This window comes from Alosa sapidissima, chromosome 6 (assembly GCF_018492685.1).
Source record: "Alosa sapidissima isolate fAloSap1 chromosome 6, fAloSap1.pri, whole genome shotgun sequence".
Lineage (NCBI taxonomy): Eukaryota > Metazoa > Chordata > Actinopteri > Clupeiformes > Clupeidae > Alosa > Alosa sapidissima.
The window spans coordinates 26,347,233-26,369,021 of NC_055962.1; the positions used below are offsets into that span (position 1 = coordinate 26,347,233).

Consider the following 21,789-nt stretch of genomic DNA (forward strand, 5'->3'; position numbering starts at 1 on the left):
GAAGGACAGGGGGAAGTGGATGCCCTGCTCGGAGTCGTGTTGTATAGGCCGGAATTAAACAGGGTGCTGCTGCAGGTCTGAAAAGCCTGTGTGAAGCAAGGAATTATTTCCCATGACCTAGAAAAGTGTACATTTGGAAGAAATCTCGGAAAAAGTTTTGAAGTTTTGCTTATGGTAACAGTACATGCATACAAAGTCCACAACGCACAGAACACATCAAGCCCTCTGATCTCTCAACACTGACTCCAGAGACCTGCCTCAGGGTGTGCCCGCCCTTTGAACTCATACACAAGTCCCGTCATCAGCGTTAGTATCAGTGTGTACCTCTGTGAGGAAAGCGGGTTATTCCACTGAGCTGTGGCTGCAGCGCCCCCTATGGGTATTACCCAGCCTGGAGGCCAGCCGAACTTAGCCCCGCCCACAACATTTGAGGTCGGAAAGTTCGATCTGGAATTGTTCCGCAGAGGAGCAACTACTGTTTGGACCAATCAAATTGCCTGGGCGGGCTTTGCACGATGATGGACAGGTGAGCCTTGTCCATCATGTCATCTGAGCACGCTTCGGTTGATTTTGTTTGCAACTAAAACGCTGCCGCTAGAAGCTAGACAGACGGCTTCTGAGACCCAGTCTACACGTAGGAAAAGGTTAAGACCTTGTTTATACGCAGGAAAACCGCATATATTTCCATGCGATTTGGCCTGTCATTTACACGGAGGTTTTATCACTGAAAATAATTATTTCTGAAAACTCCGGCCAAAGTGGAGATGTGGGAAAACTCCGGTTTCACTTTTGCATGTAATCAGGGAAAACTGCGTTTTTGCATTGTGACATTCTGTTCCCTCGTTTGTTTGAAATCTCTGATTGGCCACCTGTTGGCTCGAGGTCCTTCCCCAGCTGTTTTTAGTGTCGTGTGTGCGAAATTATTTTTAAAAACGAAAGAGGGCAAATATCTGTTTTTCCGAATAGCCTACCCTACCCTACTACTTATAAACATGGTCTTAGATTTTGGTATTGCGGGTTGATATTGACAGTAAAATAACTTTAAAAACGACCAGAAAACAATGTTACGGTATTTGTGGAGCAGAAGGATTGTTCGGGTGTTCTTCCTACAGCTCGCAGTAAGATATTTCGTGCTCTGATTGGTTAGGTCTATCCAATTGACCCAATGGAGCAGTATCAGACTCTCATTTCTAACTAGAATTGAGTATGACGACGTCAGGCTAGGTATTACCAGTTTATCTTTGGAATTATTTTACTGTAGAACATGAATCAAATCCTAAAGGAGGTGAATACAGTGTGTGTGTGTGTGTGTGTGTACGTGTGTGTGTGTGTGTTATAACACATAATACACACAGGGGTCTACAGTAGGTGTAGTTGGTGGAAACACTTGTAGGGTGTGTGTGTGTGTGTGTGTGTGTGTGTGTGTGTGCATGTTTGATTAATTCTTTGGCCTTTCTGTTTGATGTTGGACTAAAGATAGCCACTAGCAAAAAATGCCTTCGCTCTGGTCCTGGAGTGTCACACCCTTTGTTCTCCCTCTCTCCCTCTCTCTCTCTCTCTCTCTCTCCCCCTCGCTCTCTCTCTTTTGGTTTCTCTCCCTTTCTCTCTGTTTCACTCTTGTTCTATGGTTGTTTGTATACCTCTCTCTCTCTCTCTGCCCCCCCCCACGCTCTCTTTTTGGGTTGATTTCTGTGTGACTGGCTGGTGATGGTATTGTGACAGCTGTGCGAGCTCGGCCTGCTGAAATAACTTCCCCTGGAACTCAGGCTTCCTCACGTGCGGAGCGCCAGGCCTCCGCCTTTCCACTGGACTACTGAGAACCACCCGGAGAGAGGTGGGGGGGGGGGGGGGGGGGGGGGGGGGTTCACATGACCCTGTAGATGAGACCTTTGTTCATATTTTCCCACTTTTTAAGGGCTTGTTCTTTTTTATTTGCAACTAGCTGAATTAGTCAAACATAGCTACAGGAGCTGTGCACTAGCTGAATTAGTCAAACACTTCACCATGTTCAGTAACAGTGTGCATTTAGAAGTACTGTAGGTAGGTAGGTGCTACATTTTTCCCGAGGGAAATAAGCATCCAGTAGTTTATGACACACACACACACACACACACACACACACACACACATACAGAACAAGAAAAACTCACAACATTGTAAGGATGGATATACATTGGGAATACAATTGTGAGATGATAAGTGTATGGTCAGTATTTGGGGAGCTGACACTCTGGTGCAGTATACCTAAGTGGAAGTCACGCCGTGAGATGTTGCGGTGGAGTATGTGCCATGGAGGTAGTGCACAAAGTGAACTGTGCAAAGATATTACTAGTGCAAGAAGTGAACTGTGCAAAGATATTACTAGTGCAAGAATACTAGTGTGTGCAGAGATATTACTACTGCAAGAATACTAATGTATTAATTTAGAAACATTCAACTGGACATCAAAGTGTTCATTCAACTTAATGCCACGTGCATGTGGGTCTACGGCAGTGTTTCTCCCACTTTTTCAGACGAAGGACCACTTAACTAATAAAAATGAAACGCACGGACCACCTAGCTAAAGAAGATTAGACCTACTTCAACAGTATATTACACGATAGGCCTACTCACTGAACCATCTTGCTTATTGTCTTTGCACTTTGCTTATTGTGTCAAAGGATTCATATGATTTAAACTGGCATATCTTACATAGACAGTGTTGCAGAACTGTTTGGACATACAAGTTGGTTAAATATTGTAAACAACTTATTATATTTTACCATGTCTGCTCGTGGACCACTTGGGATAGCTTGCGGACCACCAGTGGTCCCCGGACCACACTTTGAGAAACACTGGACCACGGGATGGCACAGTGTGTATGTGTACATGCAGTGGTGCAGTGAGTGTGTGTGTGTGTGTGTGTCTGTGCTTGGGGATTATGTGTGCGTAAGAGTTGATGCGTGCAAACAGCCATGCTCTCTATATCATACCATGGGCGTGCTGCTTCCTTATGGACTTGCAGGAGGTGTGTGTGTGTGTGTGTGTGTGTGTGTGTGTGTGTGTGTGTGTGTGTGTGTGTGTGTGTGTGCGAGAAGGCCTTTGTTCCTAAAAGGCTGCACCCCTTCCTGTCCTAGTCTTGACTCAGGAAGGCACAATCAGTACTGGGCTGACCCAGAACCCGCTAAGGGGACGGACAACATGAGACTGGACGAGACGAGACGTGAAGAGACATGCAGACGAAAGGACGAGAAAGGGAGAAAGAGGACTACAGATGAGAAGTACTACAGATGAGAAGGAGACTACAGATGAGAGTTGCTTACTTTCAACTTTGTCCTCAAAAAGGCAAACTAATCGGCAAACTAAAATGCCAGTGTCAAGGAAGTCACATACACCCATGCAAAACAAAACAAATTGAGCTTGAACTACAACTTTCATCGAAATAGACATACAGTAAACACCTTTTGTACTGTTTTCTCCACCAAATAGGCAATACAGTACTTTGTCTAAATGTGCATTAGATCCATACTTGCAAATAGTAACACAGAACAGACATCTCTTATGTATAATGAATGATTGCTGATTGAAGAATTGTGCAAAGGAGTTTCACACAGGTGTATCAGAGATTCAGACTTATGTAAGGAATCTATACCACCTGTGAAAAGATGTTTTCCTTTTGTTTAGCATGGGAAAACCAATAGAGTTTGGGGTTTTTGAATGACACCTGTGTTAACTGTTTTGCAAAAGGGTGTGAGAAATGTGTGAACCCAATGAAAATGTGTGAACACATTCGCAAGAGATGACTTCTGCTGTGCAAAGAAAGTAGTCATGAAGACCAAGTGGGTTCTAGTTTACTTAAGCAGGTAAAAGCAATCGAGAAAAACTGTAAAAAAAAGATAGAAGTGACCAGCTGGTATCAGTCAGTTCATGTTGTAGCTGTAGGGTCCAGAGAGAAGCCTCATGCATGCTGGGACAGTGTGTGTGTGTGTGTGTGTGTGTGGGGGGGGGGGGTTGCAGGACAGATAAGTCCATGAGAAAGAGAGAGAATAGAGGAAGAGGAAGAAAGCAAGAGTGGGAAGGCATGGGGATACTATAGAGTGAGAAATGAAACAAACTTATAACAAACTAAGTGAGTGGGTATGTTTTTTTTCTATATATATATAGAAATATATATATATATTTTTTTATATATATATATATATATATATATGTGTGTGTGTGTGTGTGTGTGTGTGTGTATGTATTTACAGATTTTGTTTTATGACTGTTATTTAGTCTTGATGAGTTCTAGACACTGTATGCTTTGGCAACACTTTCTTCATGAATTGTCATGCCAATAAAGCATTTTGAATTTGAATTGAGTGAGAGAGAGATGAATATAGAGAGTGAGAAAGAGAGAGAGAGAGAGAGATTAATAGAAAGAGAGTGAGAAAGAGAGAGAGAGAGAGAGAGATGAATATAGAGAGTGAGAAAGAGAGAGAGAAAGAGAGAGATGAATAGAAAGAGAGTGAGAAAGAGAGAGAGAGAGAGATGAATAGAAAGAGAGAGAGAAAGTTTTACTTGAGTTGAGGCTCAGAACGCCCTTCTCCAGGTCAGTGAACTTGTTTTCCGTCTCTGGTTCAATGTGTGTGTGTGTGTGTGTCTCTGGTTCAATGTCCTCACATTGTTTTACCTCAGCCAGGGCCAATGCCTGGCAAAACTGTCTAGCGTTCAATAAGCAGTGCTCTGTGTGTGTGTGTGTGTGTGTGTGTGTGTGAAAAGGGAGAGACATGCCAGTGATTTTAGTTCGGCCTCTGTGCAGGTATTGAACATTGGAGCCGCCTTAACTGAAACTTGTAAAGGTTTTCTAACTAAGATTACAGTTCAAACAGAACATTGGCATACTTTAGATACACATGGGTTGGTCACTGCACAGAGGAATGGTGTGGGCAGTGCGTCTGTGTGTGTGTGTGTGTGTGTGTGTGTGTGTGTGTGTGTGTGTGTGTGTGTGTGTGTCTGTTTGAACACAGTGAACATTGTAAAGGTTTGTTACTGGGGTTTGTCAGCCATGAAGAGATGAGTACTTAGGCTTGTTTGGAGAGAGAGGGAAAGAGAGAGGGATGGAAAAAAGATAGAGAGAGGTAGAAGAGAAGGTCATAGAGAGAGAGAGAGAGGAGAGCCTGAGTCTGCAGTTTTTTGCTCTTTGAACTTGAACAAGAGATCACTGGTGTGAATGTATGGATCTGTTCACATATAGCCCTGCATGGTCTGTATACTCTGTCTGTTTGTGTGTGTGTGTGTGTGTGTGTGTGTGTGTATGTGTATGGGCATGCAGGTCACAGACCCTTATTCTCAGTTTTGCTTGAACACAACAAAGCCTCCATGACCTGCATTGAAATAACCCTGAAATGCTCCCATCTCGGTGGAAAACATGCAGCGAGAAACATGGGGCCATTTGAAACTGCAGCGAGAGACATGGGGCCATTTGAAACTGCAGCAACTCTTTGTGGCTGGTCTGGGAGCAGTGGGGGGATTTATGTGCTCCTTCCCGTTGGATGCCTGACAAACGCAAAGTTTTAAAAGCGACAGTGAGGCCCCTTGCAAAAGGCTGTTTCATTTTCTTCCACAGATCCTTTAGTTTTTGCAGGCCAGCGATCGCAAAAGTAACACAGATAACGCATTCGGCAACAAAAACAAATGTCTTTGCTCTGCGGAGAGGGGGATATGCTTGTGCACACAACTTCTCACTGAGAAAGTTATTTTTTTCCATCTCTCTCTCTCGCTCTCTCTCTCTCTCTCTCTTTTGTTAGAGGAACTAGAGAAAAGGGTGGAGGAGGGGGGGGGGGTCACAGTGAAGGAGAGGGAGCAAAAAGATTGGCCCCTGAAAGTGTTGTTCTGCACCGTGATTGGCCGGCTGCTGTTGCTAGGCTGATGTCATAGTGCTCCCTCTCAGTTCCTCTGCTCAGTGATAGGTCAGGTTGGAACTGGTTTGGCAGCGCTGTGCAGCGCTCCGCTCCACTGACCCACCAGCAAACTTTTCAGCCACTTGTTGAACAGCCGAGCAGATGTGGTTTCTCTCTCTCTCATATTTTCTCGCTCTTTTTTTCTCACTCTGTCTCTCTCTCTCTCTCCTCCACGACTCTAAAGCCAGTGAGAAACAGAAGCATAGAGGTGGGGGTGGCTTGGGCTGCCTCTCCTCTCCTCTCCTCCTCCTCTCCTCTACTAACCTCTCTTCTCCTCCTCTACTCTCCTCTCTTCTCCCTTCCTCTCCTCTCCTCCTCTCCTCTCCTCCTCCTCCTCTCCCCTCGAGGTGCTAACTCCACCACAGCTGAGGAGATAAAAAAACAGAACTCTAAAAAAAACCCTGACTCCGACCTTTCCCACTCTGATGCTCATGTACGGATGCACCCCTCCAGTTGGCCACTCAATCCTGCCTCCAAGTTTCCTTTGAGATATGGCAATCTGCCTATGTGTTATGTTTCAGACAAAATGTGAGGCAGGATTGACCCATCTTTGCACATAAAAGTGATTGTTTGTGTGTGTGTGTGTGTGTGTGTAGAACAAGCTGCACAGACCCAGAGAGGTTATAAGGTCAGAGCATCTGCTCATGCAGAGGAGTTGCGGGAGAAGCACAGTTTCCTGTGGGGTTTTTGCTGCAGGTGTGTGTGTGTGTGTTTATGTTTGTGTGTGTGTGTCTGTGTAAACGGACATAAATGTCAGTGACAAAAGTAAAGGTTTGGGTGTGCAGAGTTGTGCTTTTGTAAGAGAGGATGATATATAAAGTATGGTAACTAACTACATTCTGCCTCTTTATAAAGTGACTGTCACACCCATAGAATTAGAATAGTCACAGCTAACCTGGAGCAGCATATCGTTTATAAAGTGCTATAGTCACAGCTAACCTGGAACAGCATAGGAGGAGAATGTGGAAACTGCTGACTAGTTTCAAAAGCAACATCCATGCAAAACAAAATATTATCTGTGTGTGTGTGTGTATGAGAGAGACATTTTGAGAGAGAGAGAGAGAGAGAGAGATTTTCTATATAGGGTGGGAGCCTGTGTGTGTGTGTGTGTGTGTTTTCATTCTCAGGAGTGGCAACAGACTTCCACAGTGTGTGTTATATAACACACTAGCTGACTAATCCTCGTTTTTTTAGGTCCCAGACTTCGAGGATTTTTATGAAGAACCTTTCAAGACAAACTTTCATTGCAAATATGAACTAAATATTTCAGGAAACATTTTTTATTTCAGTCGCAACCTAATCTGAGGGGATTATGAACAAACTAAATCTCTAAATTCGGCACGTCTGCCATTCTTACTTAAGATGGTTTTATTCATAATTTGTCCAGTTGCCAAGACACCTACATTGCAACCTGTCAGCTGACTCTTCTACCCCTATTCATCAAATCCCAAGAGTCTCTTTGAACCCGACTTATACACTGACCTTTAGACCTGGCCATTGACTTTGAGACGGAACAGTGATGGTCTCCGAGAGTTGCCCTAGAAAGGATTGAGTACCTGATGACCTCATAGCTATCTCTGGGTGAATTTACAACCTATTAGTTGGAGGTTGTGCCACAGTATCATACTCGGTATGATATACGGTACGACAGGTGGTGCATAAATAGTATAAGATATATAGTGCAATCTAGACAGTAATATACGGTTAAGAAGATGATATGGTTTAATATAGTAATATAAATGAACAGTACCATTGCAGTGCAGAGTCATGGGGGCAGTGACGGACTGGACAGTCTGGCATTTGGGCAGATGCCAGAAGGGCCACGGCTCCTCGTGGGCCGTTTGGGCTGGCCAATCACCTAAACCTAAATTTCTTGCTCACCACATAAACCTGGTGAGCAAGAAATGTGCAATCTGTTGCTATTTCCTTCTCCAGCATTTAAACCTCTTTACCTGTGCCTACAACTATATATGGTTAGCAAATGAATTCCTACTAACACGGTCATGTACTCAAGTGGCATGCAAACGGAGTTTTTCCACTCCTAAATTCACCAAGAATCGCCTAAGGACACGATTGTCACAGGATAATTTGGAGGCCTTTATGCTGATGGCGACAGAGAAAGAGGTCCTATAATGAACTTGGATGCTGATGACGTGATAGACAGGGTTGCGGAGAAGAGCAAGCTCCTTCGCACCTTGTTAACTGCATGACGTTAATTAAGACACGTTTGTGGAGCGGCTGCTCTGATGGGTTTCCGTTTACCAACAAAACTACATTCGCGCGCAGCCGTGGGGCAGAAGACGCTTGGTGTCACAACGTTATAAACTTGACTTAAATAGTCGGCTGCTGTAAGCTACAATCGGAATTTTTTATATACCCCTGGTCCCCTGTTGTCTCACTGATAATAACATCTCATTTCAGGCTATATTTCAGAGTTTGCCGTTCATTTGCATTAACATCGTATTTTGTCATTTTTGACGAAGACATGCATTCCTTTAGGGATATTGAACATATTGAACATTCTCTAACCATCGTGATTTCGAATTGGTGCAGTTTTCAGCACAAAAACTCATTTTGTTCTTTTCATGGAGAGCACTGCTCTATGCTGTTCTATGGTGCTTTCTGCCTCTTGCGCACGCATGTTTTCGTGAAGTTGCATAGAAATCCATGTAGCCTATTCTAGGCTATTCTTTTTTCATTTTCATATTTCATATTGCATTCATTTTTTTGGAGTTGTGCATTGATATATCCATGTTCTTGGTTCAGTCTTTATGCATATTAAAGTTAGAGTTCATCACCAATGGTGCCACAAACGTGTTATGTCCATGCATGTGAAGTTATATCTGTGTGTTGCGGGCACATGCACACGCGTGCATGCGCGTCCCCGTGTGGGCCGCTGGTTGGTGAAAATGCCAGGGCCGTTTTTTAATCCCAGTCCGTCACTGCATGAGGGGTGAAGCATATGATCTTGTGGATATGGACTCAGTGAATGGTTCTTGTTACTCACATAGGAATTGACTTGTGAAATTGATCTTGGCTTGTGGGGTTGTATATTAGGAAACAGGTGTCGTAGTCTTAGCAGTCGATCTGCCTGATACTGAGCACATTAGAAACTCACTACACACAATTTACAATTTACATGTATTCATGTAACAGACTTACAAGTTGAGGAATAACATTGAAGCTACGATGCAAAAGAGACCTCCGGTAAATGAACATCATTACAGTAATACTACTTTTTGAATACTACTGAATGAAAGCCAGAAGTGCTGCCGCGTTTTGGACCATCTATCGGAGCGTGTTACAGTAGTCAAAGTGAGAGACAACCATGGTCTGTACCAAGAGCTGGGTGTTGTATTGGATTAAGTAAGGCCTGATTTTTCTTTGTCATCCATGTGGGTATGTCAGACAGAGACAGTTGGGTTGGGTTGGGTTGTACAAGGCAAAGAAAAGGGGCCCCAGCACTGAGCCTTGGGGCACTCCTGTGGCGAAGCAGTGAGATGCAGATGTTTATCCTATCCATGACACATCGAACGATCGGGGATTCAAACACACACATATATATCTGTTTGCTGCATGCGAACGCAAAATCAAAGATGGTCCATTGGTTCTGCAGCCCAAGGCCTTTTGACTGAGAACCTCCCCATGTAAAGCAGTGTTGTGAGTGTTTTGTGCTGACACTCTGAGCTGAGGTGGCTGGATGGATGGGTCAGACACACACCACACACACCCCACATACACACACACACACCCACACACACACACGACACACGCAAACACACCACACACACACACACACACGGCCCTTTTGGCCCTTGGACCTGAGCTTCTCCCTCAGTACAGTAAAGCCCTCAAGTTTGGGCTCTCACACAATCATTCTGCCTGGCTGTTTTTTTGTCTTCAGTGAGGGGTATGTGTGTGTGTGTGTGTGTGTGTGTTGTGTTGTGTGTGTGTGGGGGGGCCGCAGTGCTGCACTGGCGCTAGGGTCGCAAGGCAAACGCTGACCAGTCTCTTGTCCGGCTTTGCTGAGCCACCGGGCTCAGAGGGGCGACCCAGTCCCTGGGAGAGTGCTGACTGTGGTCCCGGTTGTGTTTACCCGTAACGCCCCCACACACACACCCTCGTAACACCCCTCGGGGAGGGTGGTGGACACACACACACACACACACATGCACACACACAATGAACCTGCTGAATAGCGACTCTGTCTGTAGGCTGCCAGTAGTAACCATGCCAAAATGTGTGTGTGTGTGTGTCCCTTTTTAAACAGCGAGCCCAAACCACAGGCCATCCCTCACGCCACCCGATCATTCGCTCCCTCGCTCGCTCGCCCACTCACTCACCCGTCCCCTCAGTCCCCCGAACTATCACTCGCTTGCTCATTTAGACCCAATACAACTTTATTGTCAGGTTTCTCTTTTTTTGTTTGTTTAATCTAATGGCAGGCTCAAAACAACACAACCCCTATCACCACACACACCCACTCTCTCTCTCTCTCATTCACTCACTCTCACACACACTCACTTTCCCCCTCACAGATAGATGTATTATTAGATGAAGCAAAATAGATGGCAAGGTTCTTGCTCTGGAACGTGACAGAGTTATTGTATGTCATCTGCTGAGACATGCTGTGGCCTACCTCCCTTGGCATTGTTCCAGTTCTCTCCTCTCTGCTGGGGGATATGCCGAGGCAGATTACCGCAGCCTCCTGATAGAGCTCCCTGGCTTAAATGGGAAGGGGAAACATATATATATATATATATATATATATATATATATATATATATATATATATATGGATAGTTTTACCTGCACATGAAGAGATATGGTACCTTTTATGTGTCCCTTTTGGGACATTCCAGGTTTACCTTACATGACCACCCAGATCACAAACCGGGGGAAAGTGGGGTTGTGTTACCTTACTACAGGTAGGCATGACATTAGCACCTGTGGTGAAAGTTAGCCTGGGCATGTTGGGGCGAAGCAGAGGCAGTGTCCGCGCAAGCATGTTAGGGCACTGGGCAACACTTACGGGAGAAGTAGGCTCTCCAAAGTCGCTTTAGGTTTTGTGGTGCCAGCGTGAAGTTAGATAGGCTGCCAAATGTGAAACCCTATCTTTCCCACCCCCACTCTGCTTGCCGTGTGATTTTGCCCTGCTGCCGTCACATCTGTTGGCCGTTTGCGTGTTGCATTGTTCGACAGGTAGGTTGGTGTCGTCGTCTCGAGATTAGCGCTGTTCACCTCACGCTCCGCATAGCGCTGTTGTTTACTGCGTCTCTGCTCTCTTCCTTGAGGAAAGAACACTGATCACACCAAGCAAACCTCCCGTCGCCTATTCAAAGCCATAAACTCCTCCCTGTCATTCTAGGCGTCTTCTAAGTGATGTTTGTTTCTTAAACATAATACGGAACATATCTCGTATTTATTTGTTCCTTAGAACAAAACGCTAAGTCTGTAGATTAGATATACGATATCAAATACTTGTTAAAAATGAACCCACATCCACGAAAATGAATTGTAAGATTAGATAGATTGGTGACTGTTTCCATGCTCGCGCCGACAGCTCTATTAACGTGCACACCCCTCTTAGTGATCTTACCACTGACATTGATGAACAATAGCACTAATAAGTTCGATAATGTCGCATATCACCCTCACACTCAGGTTTCCAGCCTGAGCAGTAGGCTATGCCTCATAGCCCTCCCCTTGATGTGCGCGATTGGATAGAGGCTTGTTGTTTTCGGTTTCCGATTGGCGGGCTTGCGCGTCAAGCAGAAAGGGCCTCCCTAATATAGCCAGTAGAAAAGGACAGGAGCAACGGTATTCTCCTGTAGACCTTTCCACATCTGACTAGTCTACATTGTTGTCTCCGCTGCCCGAAGGAACGAAGCGGGGCAGGGGAACTTAGAGACAGAGTTCCCGAAAAAAGAACTTATTCGGCACAATAACGGAGACTCCTTCGGAAGAAAATACAATGAGACATGCAACGGCGGCAACAGAAAACTCTTCGTTAACAGTGACAAACTTATTCAAAATTTGCGCACACTGTGAACGGCTCAGCAAAAAGGTAAGACAAAATGGTTATAAAGGGAAAGTGTTTTATGACAGCTATATATCTTAAAACTGATGCTTGTTTTGTTACATTGTCAATGGATACTTAAAGAATAAGAGACTGAGTTTAAAGCCATGTTTGAGTCGTTGAGCTCAAGTCCGCGGTGGAAACGCTTACTTGCTTGCTTCTGCTGCAGTGGATTGCTTTCCTTTGTGCTACCTTGTTTACGCGTTTGGTGCACCGATATTTTCTCACTATGCGTTTCGTCTGCTTTTTATTATACTGACGTTGACAGCCCGTGCGTCTGGTGTTAAATCAGATGTATGTTTTGTGAAACAAACTACGGTTCTGGTTTCTAGTGATTTGTCATGTAGCGAAGGGTCATTCATTCGAAGCTCGTTGACGAACAAGGGGCTTACGCGCAGAGGAAGAGGCGCTGTTGAGCCCAAGGGGACAGATCGTTTTTGGAGAGAAGAGTGTCAATCTCAGAATTTACACGTTTATCTCCTATTTCCGTGTTTGTCTTCATCCAAATATTTTGCTGTGCCTGCTATAACAACACCAGCATTTTTATGTGTATGATGTAATGTTACTGGCGATTGCCTGACGCTACTTCTTGCCGTGTTGCAGCCTGAGCCTGCAGATAGCCCACAGAGAACCGACTGCACCGTGGAAAACGACAGCTATTAAATTATGGTCACTCTCTTTTGTGCGCTTGGACGGACGGCGCTCATTGTGTAATGGACAACTGTTGGTCTGGCTAGGTTTTAAGTTTCACAGCAGATTAATGTGGCAATCTGCGTAGACAGACAGATGTCTCTAGAAGTCATTGCCCAACGCTGATATGATTATTCCTCCGAAGGGTATTAAATGAAGTGGAAGTGGTGGGAGGGATGATTCTTTTTTCTTTTCTTTTTCTTTTTTGACTAGACGTCAAGTACAATAAAATGGTAATTTATTGTTATGCTCCGCAGAAAAATGGTGACGTGTTTTTCCAAGTTTGTTTGTTTGCTTTTGTTTGGCCTTTTAAAATAAATATCTATATTTATGTGCGTTGCAGGACATGGGCGTGCGGATTCCAAGACCGCTGGGGAACGGACCAAGCAGATTTATCCCAGAGAAGGAGGTGAGTGCCGAGCTACGGCAACGATAACACAACCCCATACGTCATGTTTGCTTCCCTCAACCTTTACCTTTAACCCATCAGCTGAGTACAAGCAAGGTGCTTATTTGAAAGAGCCAATGACATTATCAAGTTGTTTTGTTGAACTTGAGAGGGGGGGGTGGGTGAAATTCCCTCATTCTGTTGTGCAGTATAAAGCAGCTTTTCTCTGAGGATTTTGCAGAGCACACAATGTGCGGAGTGGGCAAGGATGTTCCAGTTTCCACATTAAGACATTTCTCTCCGTTCTCTCCGTGCCCCCTCTCTGTTACCCTAGATACTCCAGGTCAGCAAAGTGGACGAGAGGATGGAGTCGATATTTGAGGACGCGTTTGCCACGCTCGGTCGTCTAGACAACATCTCCCTGGTGATGGGTTTCCACCCGCAGTACCTGGAAAGCTTCCTGCGGACACAGCACTACCTGCTCCAGATGGACGGTCCACTCTCACTGCCCTACCGCCACTACATCGGCATCATGGTGAGTAAGGACACACACACACACACACACACACACACCATTGAGTAGTACATTTGTTACACACACACATGCACACACAGAGATGCAGTGAAAGTGCATGCACACACACACACACACACACACACACACACTCAGATTTAACCCAGAAAAACAAAGACCATAAACCACACTCTCAACTGCAAAAAAGTCTGCAAACCGCACATTCATGTGTCATTCAGATGCACTCTCCACATCCACCACTCCTAATTTATCCCCTTTGTTCTCTCTCTCTATCTATCTATCTATCTATCTATCTCTATTCTATTCTATCTCTATCTCTCTCTCTCTCGCTCCGTTGCCTAGGCGGCGGCGCGGCACCAGTGCTCGTACCTGGTGAACCTGCACGTGAACGACTTCCTGCAGGTGGGTGGGGAGCCGAAGTGGCTCAAGGGGCTGGACATGGCTCCGCACAAGCTGCAGATGCTAGGCGAGATCAACAAGATCCTGGCCCACCGGCCCTGGCTGCTCACCAAAGAACACATCGAGGTAGGAGCGCCTCGCACCTCTCATCGGACCTCTCTCTCTCTTTCTGTCTGTCTCACTTTCTCTCTCTCTCACTTGTGGTACTTTCTCTCATATTTTCCCACAACCGATAATCTTTCTCTATTAAGCTTGCTCTCTCTCTCTCTCTCTCTCTCTCTCTCTCTCTCTCTCTCTCTCTCTTTGACTCACTCATTCACACTCTCACAGATGCCCATTCATGGGGCCTCACGGTGCCGCACCCTTTCGTTCTTATGCAACTGCCATGACCTCACCTCCTTTTAACAGCATCTCTTTCTTTCTTTTCCTTTTTTATTTTTGTTTAAAGAGCTGCCCGGCCACAACTTGGCCACAGCTGTCTGTGCTCTGGGGTCAAACAAGAGGGTTTAAATACCCAGCCATGAAAACAACCAACCAACATGTGGCTTTAAAGGGACACCAGGCAACGTTTTCGTGTTAATTAATCATCTTCGTAAGTCAGTATATGGTTAATTGACTGATTACGGGGCGAATGAAGGCTCTCTCGCCCGCCCCTACTGCCTGTAGGAAGAATATCCCACTTGCAAGTTCGGTGTATCCTACCCGCCGACCGAAGCAGGATCAGTTTACAGCACAGAGGCAGGCTAACGAAACGCTAGAGATTGTTGCAAACGTGTGTATAATGGCAGAGCCGGCGAAGAAGCAGCGAAAACCCTTGACGGAAGACGCAAAGAAAAAGAAAAGAGCTTCAGACCGAGCGAGGGCTCGCGCACAAATCAACACGTACAGGAGTGAGGGGGAGTTTCGTAGAGACAAAAGCATCAAGCTTTAAAGAGGAAGCTAACCTTTTCACATGCCGGGGGGTTTTTTTTTCTTCCCCCCACTCCGGCCGACGGCATGCCTGAGCTGCTTTAGAGACGCATACTCCGCAGCACGCCCTACCAAGCTCAAGGACCTGTCGCTGTCATTCTCTGTTCTGAAGCGGCACATCTATTTGCTAATTTATATTTGGATTCAATCTGGTTATTGTACTGTTGGACAAACACGCAAGTGGATTTTTTTATGGAAAGGCTTAATGAGAATCATAATGAGAGACCCAGTTAATGATGGATTTATGGAAGGTTGACTTGAGTTGACATGCATTCTGACTAGTCAGGGGACTAAAACGATGCTTGATTCACCTTACTGGCTCGTTTACTGATTGCATCATTTATTTATCCCGGTTCCAGAAGCTGTTAAGTGATCTTGTTGGAAGGATTAAGTAAGTGGGGAAACTCAATGAAAGAGAAGCTTTGCTCCCACACAACCTGTCGAGGGCCAGGTCCAGGAACAACACTGCTTGGCAGATATTAGTGTGTTATTGATTGAGTCTGAGTGACGCCATTGATTTGGGTCCAGGAGCCACTGACTGGCTGATGTATTGATTGATTGAGGGGTAGATGCCGGGGCTTCACTCCAGCAGCTAGCCTGAAGCTGCGGCCCTCAACTGATGTCGACTCGGTGATTGACTCGAGTCAAGCACTTGGTAGGGTCCCAGAAGATGTTAATTGTTGGTAGATGATGGAGGTTGATGGATAATACTATTTGGTACCAGGAGACTGATTGAGTTCACTGATTGAGCTACTTGAGGCTTTGATTGGCTAGAACACTAATTGTTGTTTTGGCATCACTATATCTAGAGGCAGTTTACTGATTGATTAATTACTGTTAAACCTGTGGAATTGACTGGCACTGTGGCGAGGGCTTTGTTTTAGCCCTATAGGCCTAAAAACAGGTCTCCTTATTGTTAATGAACAACGTATTGGTTTGTGTAACCTGTCATGGGTCTAAAGTGATGTTTGAAGCAGTACTCTTAAGGAACATGTTAAACATGGAACTTTCTTGATTGAAAATATTGAACCTAGGAGTGTCACCTCAGTGAAGATTCTGCTTTTCCATAGCCCAGTAGAACCTGCTGAAGACAAAGTGGGTTCTAAAATGCAGGTTTATTGATATCACTTGACCTAGGAAGCGGTTCACTGAGGCAACATGATTCTGAAATACAGCTGGCTTGGTTCGTTCACTCACGGTTCCGCGTTCTCTTGTGCTCCCGGTAGAACCTGCTGAAGGCGGAGGAGCACAGCTGGTCGCTGGCCGAGCTGATCCACGCGGTGGTGCTGCTGACCCACTACCACTCGCTGGCCAGCTTCACCTTCGGCTGCGGCATCAGCCCCGAGATCCACACGGACGGAGGACACACCTTCAGACCGCCCTCGCTCAGCGGCTACTGTGTCTGCGACATCGCCAACGGCAACGGCGTGGCAGAGGACATGGATCGCAACCACCAGGTGACTGGGATGTGTGTGTGTGTGTTCATATGTGCATAAGTAAAAGAGAATTTGTGTTAAAGGAACAGTGTGTATCTGTTTGTGTGCATATAACACCACCCTGTGTGTGTGTGTGTGTGTCTGAGTCTGAGTGAGTGGGAGGAATGGATTGCTTGTGTGTGGGTGTCTAATGTGCAGCCATTATGTGGAAACTGAGAAACTTAATGGCACATAACAAATGAATGGTGCACTGTGCAAACACTGTTTGAAGGCAGCCTCCCCTCTCTCCCCCTTCATCCATCCCAGAGACTTAAGACACATGACCACCTCAATAGCCCCACTGATCTCCCTGTCCAGCCACTAACTCTGTGTCAACATGCAGTAGTAGTGGTCATCTCTGCTTACATGCGTGCAACTGATGATTGTTGATAGGGAGCGTGTATTAAAAATGTTGTAGGCTGACATGCAAGGCAGGGTTCTCTGGGTGCTGGTTGCTGACATGGAAGTGTATTTGTTGGCTAACATGTAAGCTCTGTGTGTGTGTGTGTGTGTGTGTAGGCGACGGAGGGCGGCGAGGTGGAGGTGCTGATGGAGCGCATGAAGCAGCTGCAGGAGTGTCGCGACGAGGAGGAGGCCAGCCAGGAGGAGATGGTCATGCGCTTCGAGCGAGAGAAGACCGAGAGCATGCTTGTGGCCACTGCAGGTAACTCAACACCACCACCACCACGACAACCACCCACACTCGTCAACATTCCATTCCGTCCATTCACAACAACATTCCAGTCCATTCCATTGCTGGAATTCCAGTCGGAGTGGTCCTCAAGAAACTCATTAATTTGTGAAATGACAGACTTGACCTGGAGAAATGGGCATTTTTCTGAATTCCTTCACGACTGTAGATCTTCCTAGTTTAGTCAACGGGCTCCTGTAGTTGTGTTGACATGGGTGAACTGTAACCCAGAAAGATATTTAGATGACTGCCTGGAGGTGTTCTTATGTGTGCTAATTTGTACTGATTGTGTGTGTGTGTGTGTGTGTGTGTGTGTGTGTGTGTGTGTGTTGACTCTGCAGAGGACGAGGAGAACGTGCCCTCCAGAGATGTGTCACGCCACTTTGAAGATCCCAGCTACGGCTACAAAGACTTCTCCAGGAGAGGAGAGCACGTCCCCACCTTCAGAGTGCAGGTAAACACAATACAATATGTTGGCACTTATATGTGCACATATTTCACATTCTTTAACACACACACACACACACACTAGGGGTGGGCTACATGGACAAAAAATAATATCTCGATATTTTTTGTGATTTTGACGATAACGATTATTAGTCGATATCCTTTAAAAAAACTGTTTTTAAAAGTCCGAGTTACTTTACAGCTCATTATTACAATAATAACCAATAACCTAACCTATGACTTTTTAACCAAACCAATGCATTGTCACTCTGACACATTTCCAATTCTGCCCCCACTTGTATGTGTGGCAATGACATGGTCTAGCCAGCTACATTACAGAGGATAGATAGGCCTGACAGTTTCCCAAGAGAAAGTCTGAAGCTGAAGTTCCTTTTAAACCTTTACTTAGGTTTCACCAGAGCCCGTCTAGGTCCTTATTAGACATTCTCTGGTTTCACTGTAAAACTAAGCAGACCTTACAGAATAGAAACTAATGCATTAGCTTATGGCTAATGTATATGAGAAATCCCATAGAGATGCTAACGGTTAGCATAATCAATAAAAGTTTATATTTAGAGCGAACTTCAGTCCATTTACAAAAAGGTAACATAAGAAGACCTCTTTGTTTACAACTGACTATTAAAATACTCAAAGGCTAGCCTAATGTTTACATATAATACCGTGACTTTAACTCATCAATGCCACTTGAACGGAGTAGCCGTACAAAATAAACATTAGGCTGCGTGTGACAATGTGGACCACTAGCAATCACATGACTTGCTCTGCTGTAGCCAGTGGCTTCTCTCGCATTCACCTCCTGGCTTAGTGAATGTATGGGGGTTCAATGCGTGATCGAGTGTTTTTCCCCCCAAGTTATTTAAATACTCGATAATGTCAATTTGCACATCGTTAAAACAGCAATCACGATATTATCGCAGATTATATATATCACACACACACACACACACACACACACACACACACACTCTCTGAATGCAATCAGGTACTACGCTACCCCTGCTGAGTTGGCTGACCGTGAAACCCTCTGTTCTCGGCAGGACTACAGCTGGGAGGACCACGGCTACTCCCTGGTGAACCGGCTGTACCCAGACGTGGGTCAGCTGCTGGACGAGAAGTTCCAGATGGCCTACAACCTGACCTACAACACCATGGCAACGCACCAGGGCGTCGACACCTCCATGCTCCGGAGAGCCATATGGAACTACATTCACTGCATGTTCGGAATCCGGTCAGTACCTTACGAATTTAATATGCCTGTTTAACACTAACACACGAATAATAAACTTTAAGATGTTTCTTTTTAGGTTAGTTGTAGTTAACCATGTATTTGTCTTAGTTTGTTGAGCTTTTACAGGTGTTTTTTTTTTTTTTAGCTTTGATATGTGTTGCATATATAGACCCTTTCAACAATAAAAACAAAAACAATGCTTGAACGTTCTATTTGGGTCCCAATCTATCATCATAGTTGGCCCCACAAGGCTTCAATTTTAACATTCCATATGTTATCTTAATGCAGAGGAAGTAGATTGGGAACCAAATAGAATGTTCAAGCGTTGTTTTTGTTTTTATTGTTGAAAGGGTCATAATGCATTGTATGAGCGCTACAATAGGTTGTGATGCTAACGGGTCACTTTATCTCTTCAGATATGATGACTATGACTACGGGGAGATCAACGAGCTTCTGGACCGAAGCTTCAAGGTCTATATCAAGACCATGGTCTGCTGCCCCGAGAAGACTACAAAGAGAATGTACGAGAGCTTCTGGAGGCAATTCCAGCATTCTGAAAAAGTAAGGCTAACATCACACACACACACACACACACACACACACACACACACACAAAGAACGAGAGGGACACAACCAAGAAATAGCCACATTGAGCAGAATAGGAGAATTCTTCCAATAGAGGTTAGCTGTGTAGGAGCAAATGAAATTTAACTATCAGGCTGATAGTCTTGAAAGCATGTTAATAATTGTGTCCATCCATCTCTCTTTCTCTCTTCCTCCACCTCTCTCCCTCTTTCTCCTTCACAGGTACATGTAAATTTGCTTCTTATGGAAGCGCGCATGCAGGCTGAGCTGCTGTATGCTCTGAGAGCAATCACCCGCTATATGACATGAAGTGCTTTTTTTTTTTTTTTTTTTTGTCATTTTCCTCTTCCTATTTTTACTTTCATCATTGTTGCTATTGTTGGGACACTTATAAAATTAAAAAAGAATCAAAACGACAACAAAAAAAAACAGAAAATTTGAAGAGCGAGAGAATGTGAAAGGAACGAAGTGATCCGTTGGACATAGCACCTCCATCACTTTCATGATGGATGATGGAGTGAACTGGACGGGAAAGGAAAATGAATGAATGAATGAACTCAAAGAAGAAGGAAAAAAAACTTCATCCATAGCAAGGAGCGCCTGTTTGTTTGAGCCCATCGCTGATTGGATTGTCTGGCTGTCCAGCGTGGTGCACAGTGCCAAAGCCTGGCCACTGGGGGGCGCCTGAAACACCATCTCCTCTTCCTCTTATAGTTTTTCTCAGTCGCTTTGGTGTTTTTCTCACATCACTTAACATTTGCACAGCAGTTAGTGCATTTCTCAAAACAAGTAGTGCAAACTGCAAAACCTAGTGGATAACCTGCAAAAGCACGTCACTTGCTCAAAATGGATAGTCCATTCCTCAAAAGCAAGTATTTATGTCAATGAAACTGCCAGTCATCAAAATGAGAAGTTTTGACACCATCGTTTATGAACAAGATAGTCAAATGGCTTTGTCATGTTTTCATTACGACAGTTTATGCTCTCAGTGCAAAAAAAAGTCAGAACTCGGTGACACTACCTGAAAATGCTCAAGACGGCACTATACAGTACTTGTACAGACATTTGAAAACTACAGTAAAGTTACAAATTGCTGTAGTTAGGGGAGTAAGTGAGTACAAGACACTGAATATGTACGTTTCACAGTTTTACTGTATATGCTCTTTGCAATTCTACAACATTGTGACAAAATTTGATAATTAGTTCACCAATTTTGTATGTAATGACTCAAGCAATGAAATGAAAACTATTAGTTTTATTGGGAACAACTATTCAGCATCCATAAGTATAGTTCATTTTGACTGACATGGCAAAGCAACTGATACATGTTCAAAAGCATTTGTAATTTGTTCAGAGGAAGGAGAAATTGCTACTATGATGTGCTCAAATGACTAAATGTTGTTGAGGTTGAACTAATAGTTATGAGAATTTTCATTCTGATCTGAGAAAAGCACCAAAGCGACTGAGAAAAACTGTAAATGTCCTCGACAGCAGACTGACTTCAGATGATTTAATGGAGGAGCGACAGCTCAACCCCCCCCCCCCCCCCCAGCAAAAGCTCCTTCCTGTGCACTTGAACTGCACAAGCATATTATTACAGACTTCTCTGGTTCCAGCATTATCATTATGATTGATTATTTTTGTATTAAGGTTGTTGTCATATTGTGCGTGCGTGTTTTCCATGTGATTTGGAGGCGGCTCGAGGCTGGAGTATTACTGTTGGTGTATTTGTTTTAACGGTGTGCCTGAACCACAGATAAACCTGAGGCTTAAGGTATGTCTGTTGGTGCTGCTCAACTCAAATACCCCCTCACCCCGACCCCTCATACCCATGTCAGACTATACCCTACTGCCCCACCCCTGACCGATCCCCTAATCTCTCATTTCGAGATAAATACTCCCCTGCCCCCAAATCACCTGTATGTGTATAAGCTAACCCTTAAAGAACGTGAATGTGCGTGCCTGAGGATGTGTGTGTGCGTGCCTGTGGATGTGTGTGTGCATGCCTGTGAATGTGTGTATGTGGATGGGTGGGTGTGTGTTTTGGATGTGCTGAATGACTAAAGAGAGTGAGAGAGAGAATCAGAAATCGCTGCCTGAGCCCTGTTTAAAAGGTTTACTGTAAAAAAAAAAAAAACACCACTTTGTTTCAGCGTTGTGACATTTCCAAAGTGTTTTCAGGAAAAAGAAAAAAACATATGCAAAAAAAAAACAGGAAAATAGAAAAACATGTCAAAAACAGAAGTTAGCTTTTTTGTTATTGTTGTTGGAAATTTAAAACGTTGGGGAAAAAAATCAAAGGCACTTTTTTAGAGAAGCTATAATGCTTTGGCTTACAGTAGCAGTGTGGTGTGGTGACCA

The 21,789-nt window shown here is 44.6% G+C and overlaps 1 protein-coding gene across 2 annotated transcripts in view; it reads left to right on the plus strand.

Moving 5' to 3' along the window:
• The window catches only part of sesn1 (sestrin 1), a 55,420-nt gene extending 35,405 nt beyond the window's left edge, over window positions 1–20,015 (plus strand). Inside the window, exons 1-10 of one of the 2 annotated variants that reach the window (XM_042095195.1) lie at window positions 11,737–11,988; window positions 13,034–13,099; window positions 13,413–13,613; window positions 13,956–14,138; window positions 16,208–16,438; window positions 16,976–17,120; window positions 17,489–17,601; window positions 18,653–18,843; window positions 19,260–19,404; window positions 19,651–20,015. In XM_042095195.1, the coding sequence (XP_041951129.1) occupies window positions 11,896–11,988; window positions 13,034–13,099; window positions 13,413–13,613; window positions 13,956–14,138; window positions 16,208–16,438; window positions 16,976–17,120; window positions 17,489–17,601; window positions 18,653–18,843; window positions 19,260–19,404; window positions 19,651–19,737 (1,455 nt within the window). In that variant the 5' untranslated portion in view covers window positions 11,737–11,895 and the 3' untranslated portion in view covers window positions 19,738–20,015. Of the gene's footprint in view, window positions 1–11,736; window positions 11,989–13,033; window positions 13,100–13,412; window positions 13,614–13,955; window positions 14,139–16,207; window positions 16,439–16,975; window positions 17,121–17,488; window positions 17,602–18,652; window positions 18,844–19,259; window positions 19,405–19,650 lie in introns of those variants that run through there. The other variant, XM_042095194.1, reaches the window with a different exon arrangement.
• Window positions 20,016–21,789: the final 1,774 nt, after the last annotated feature.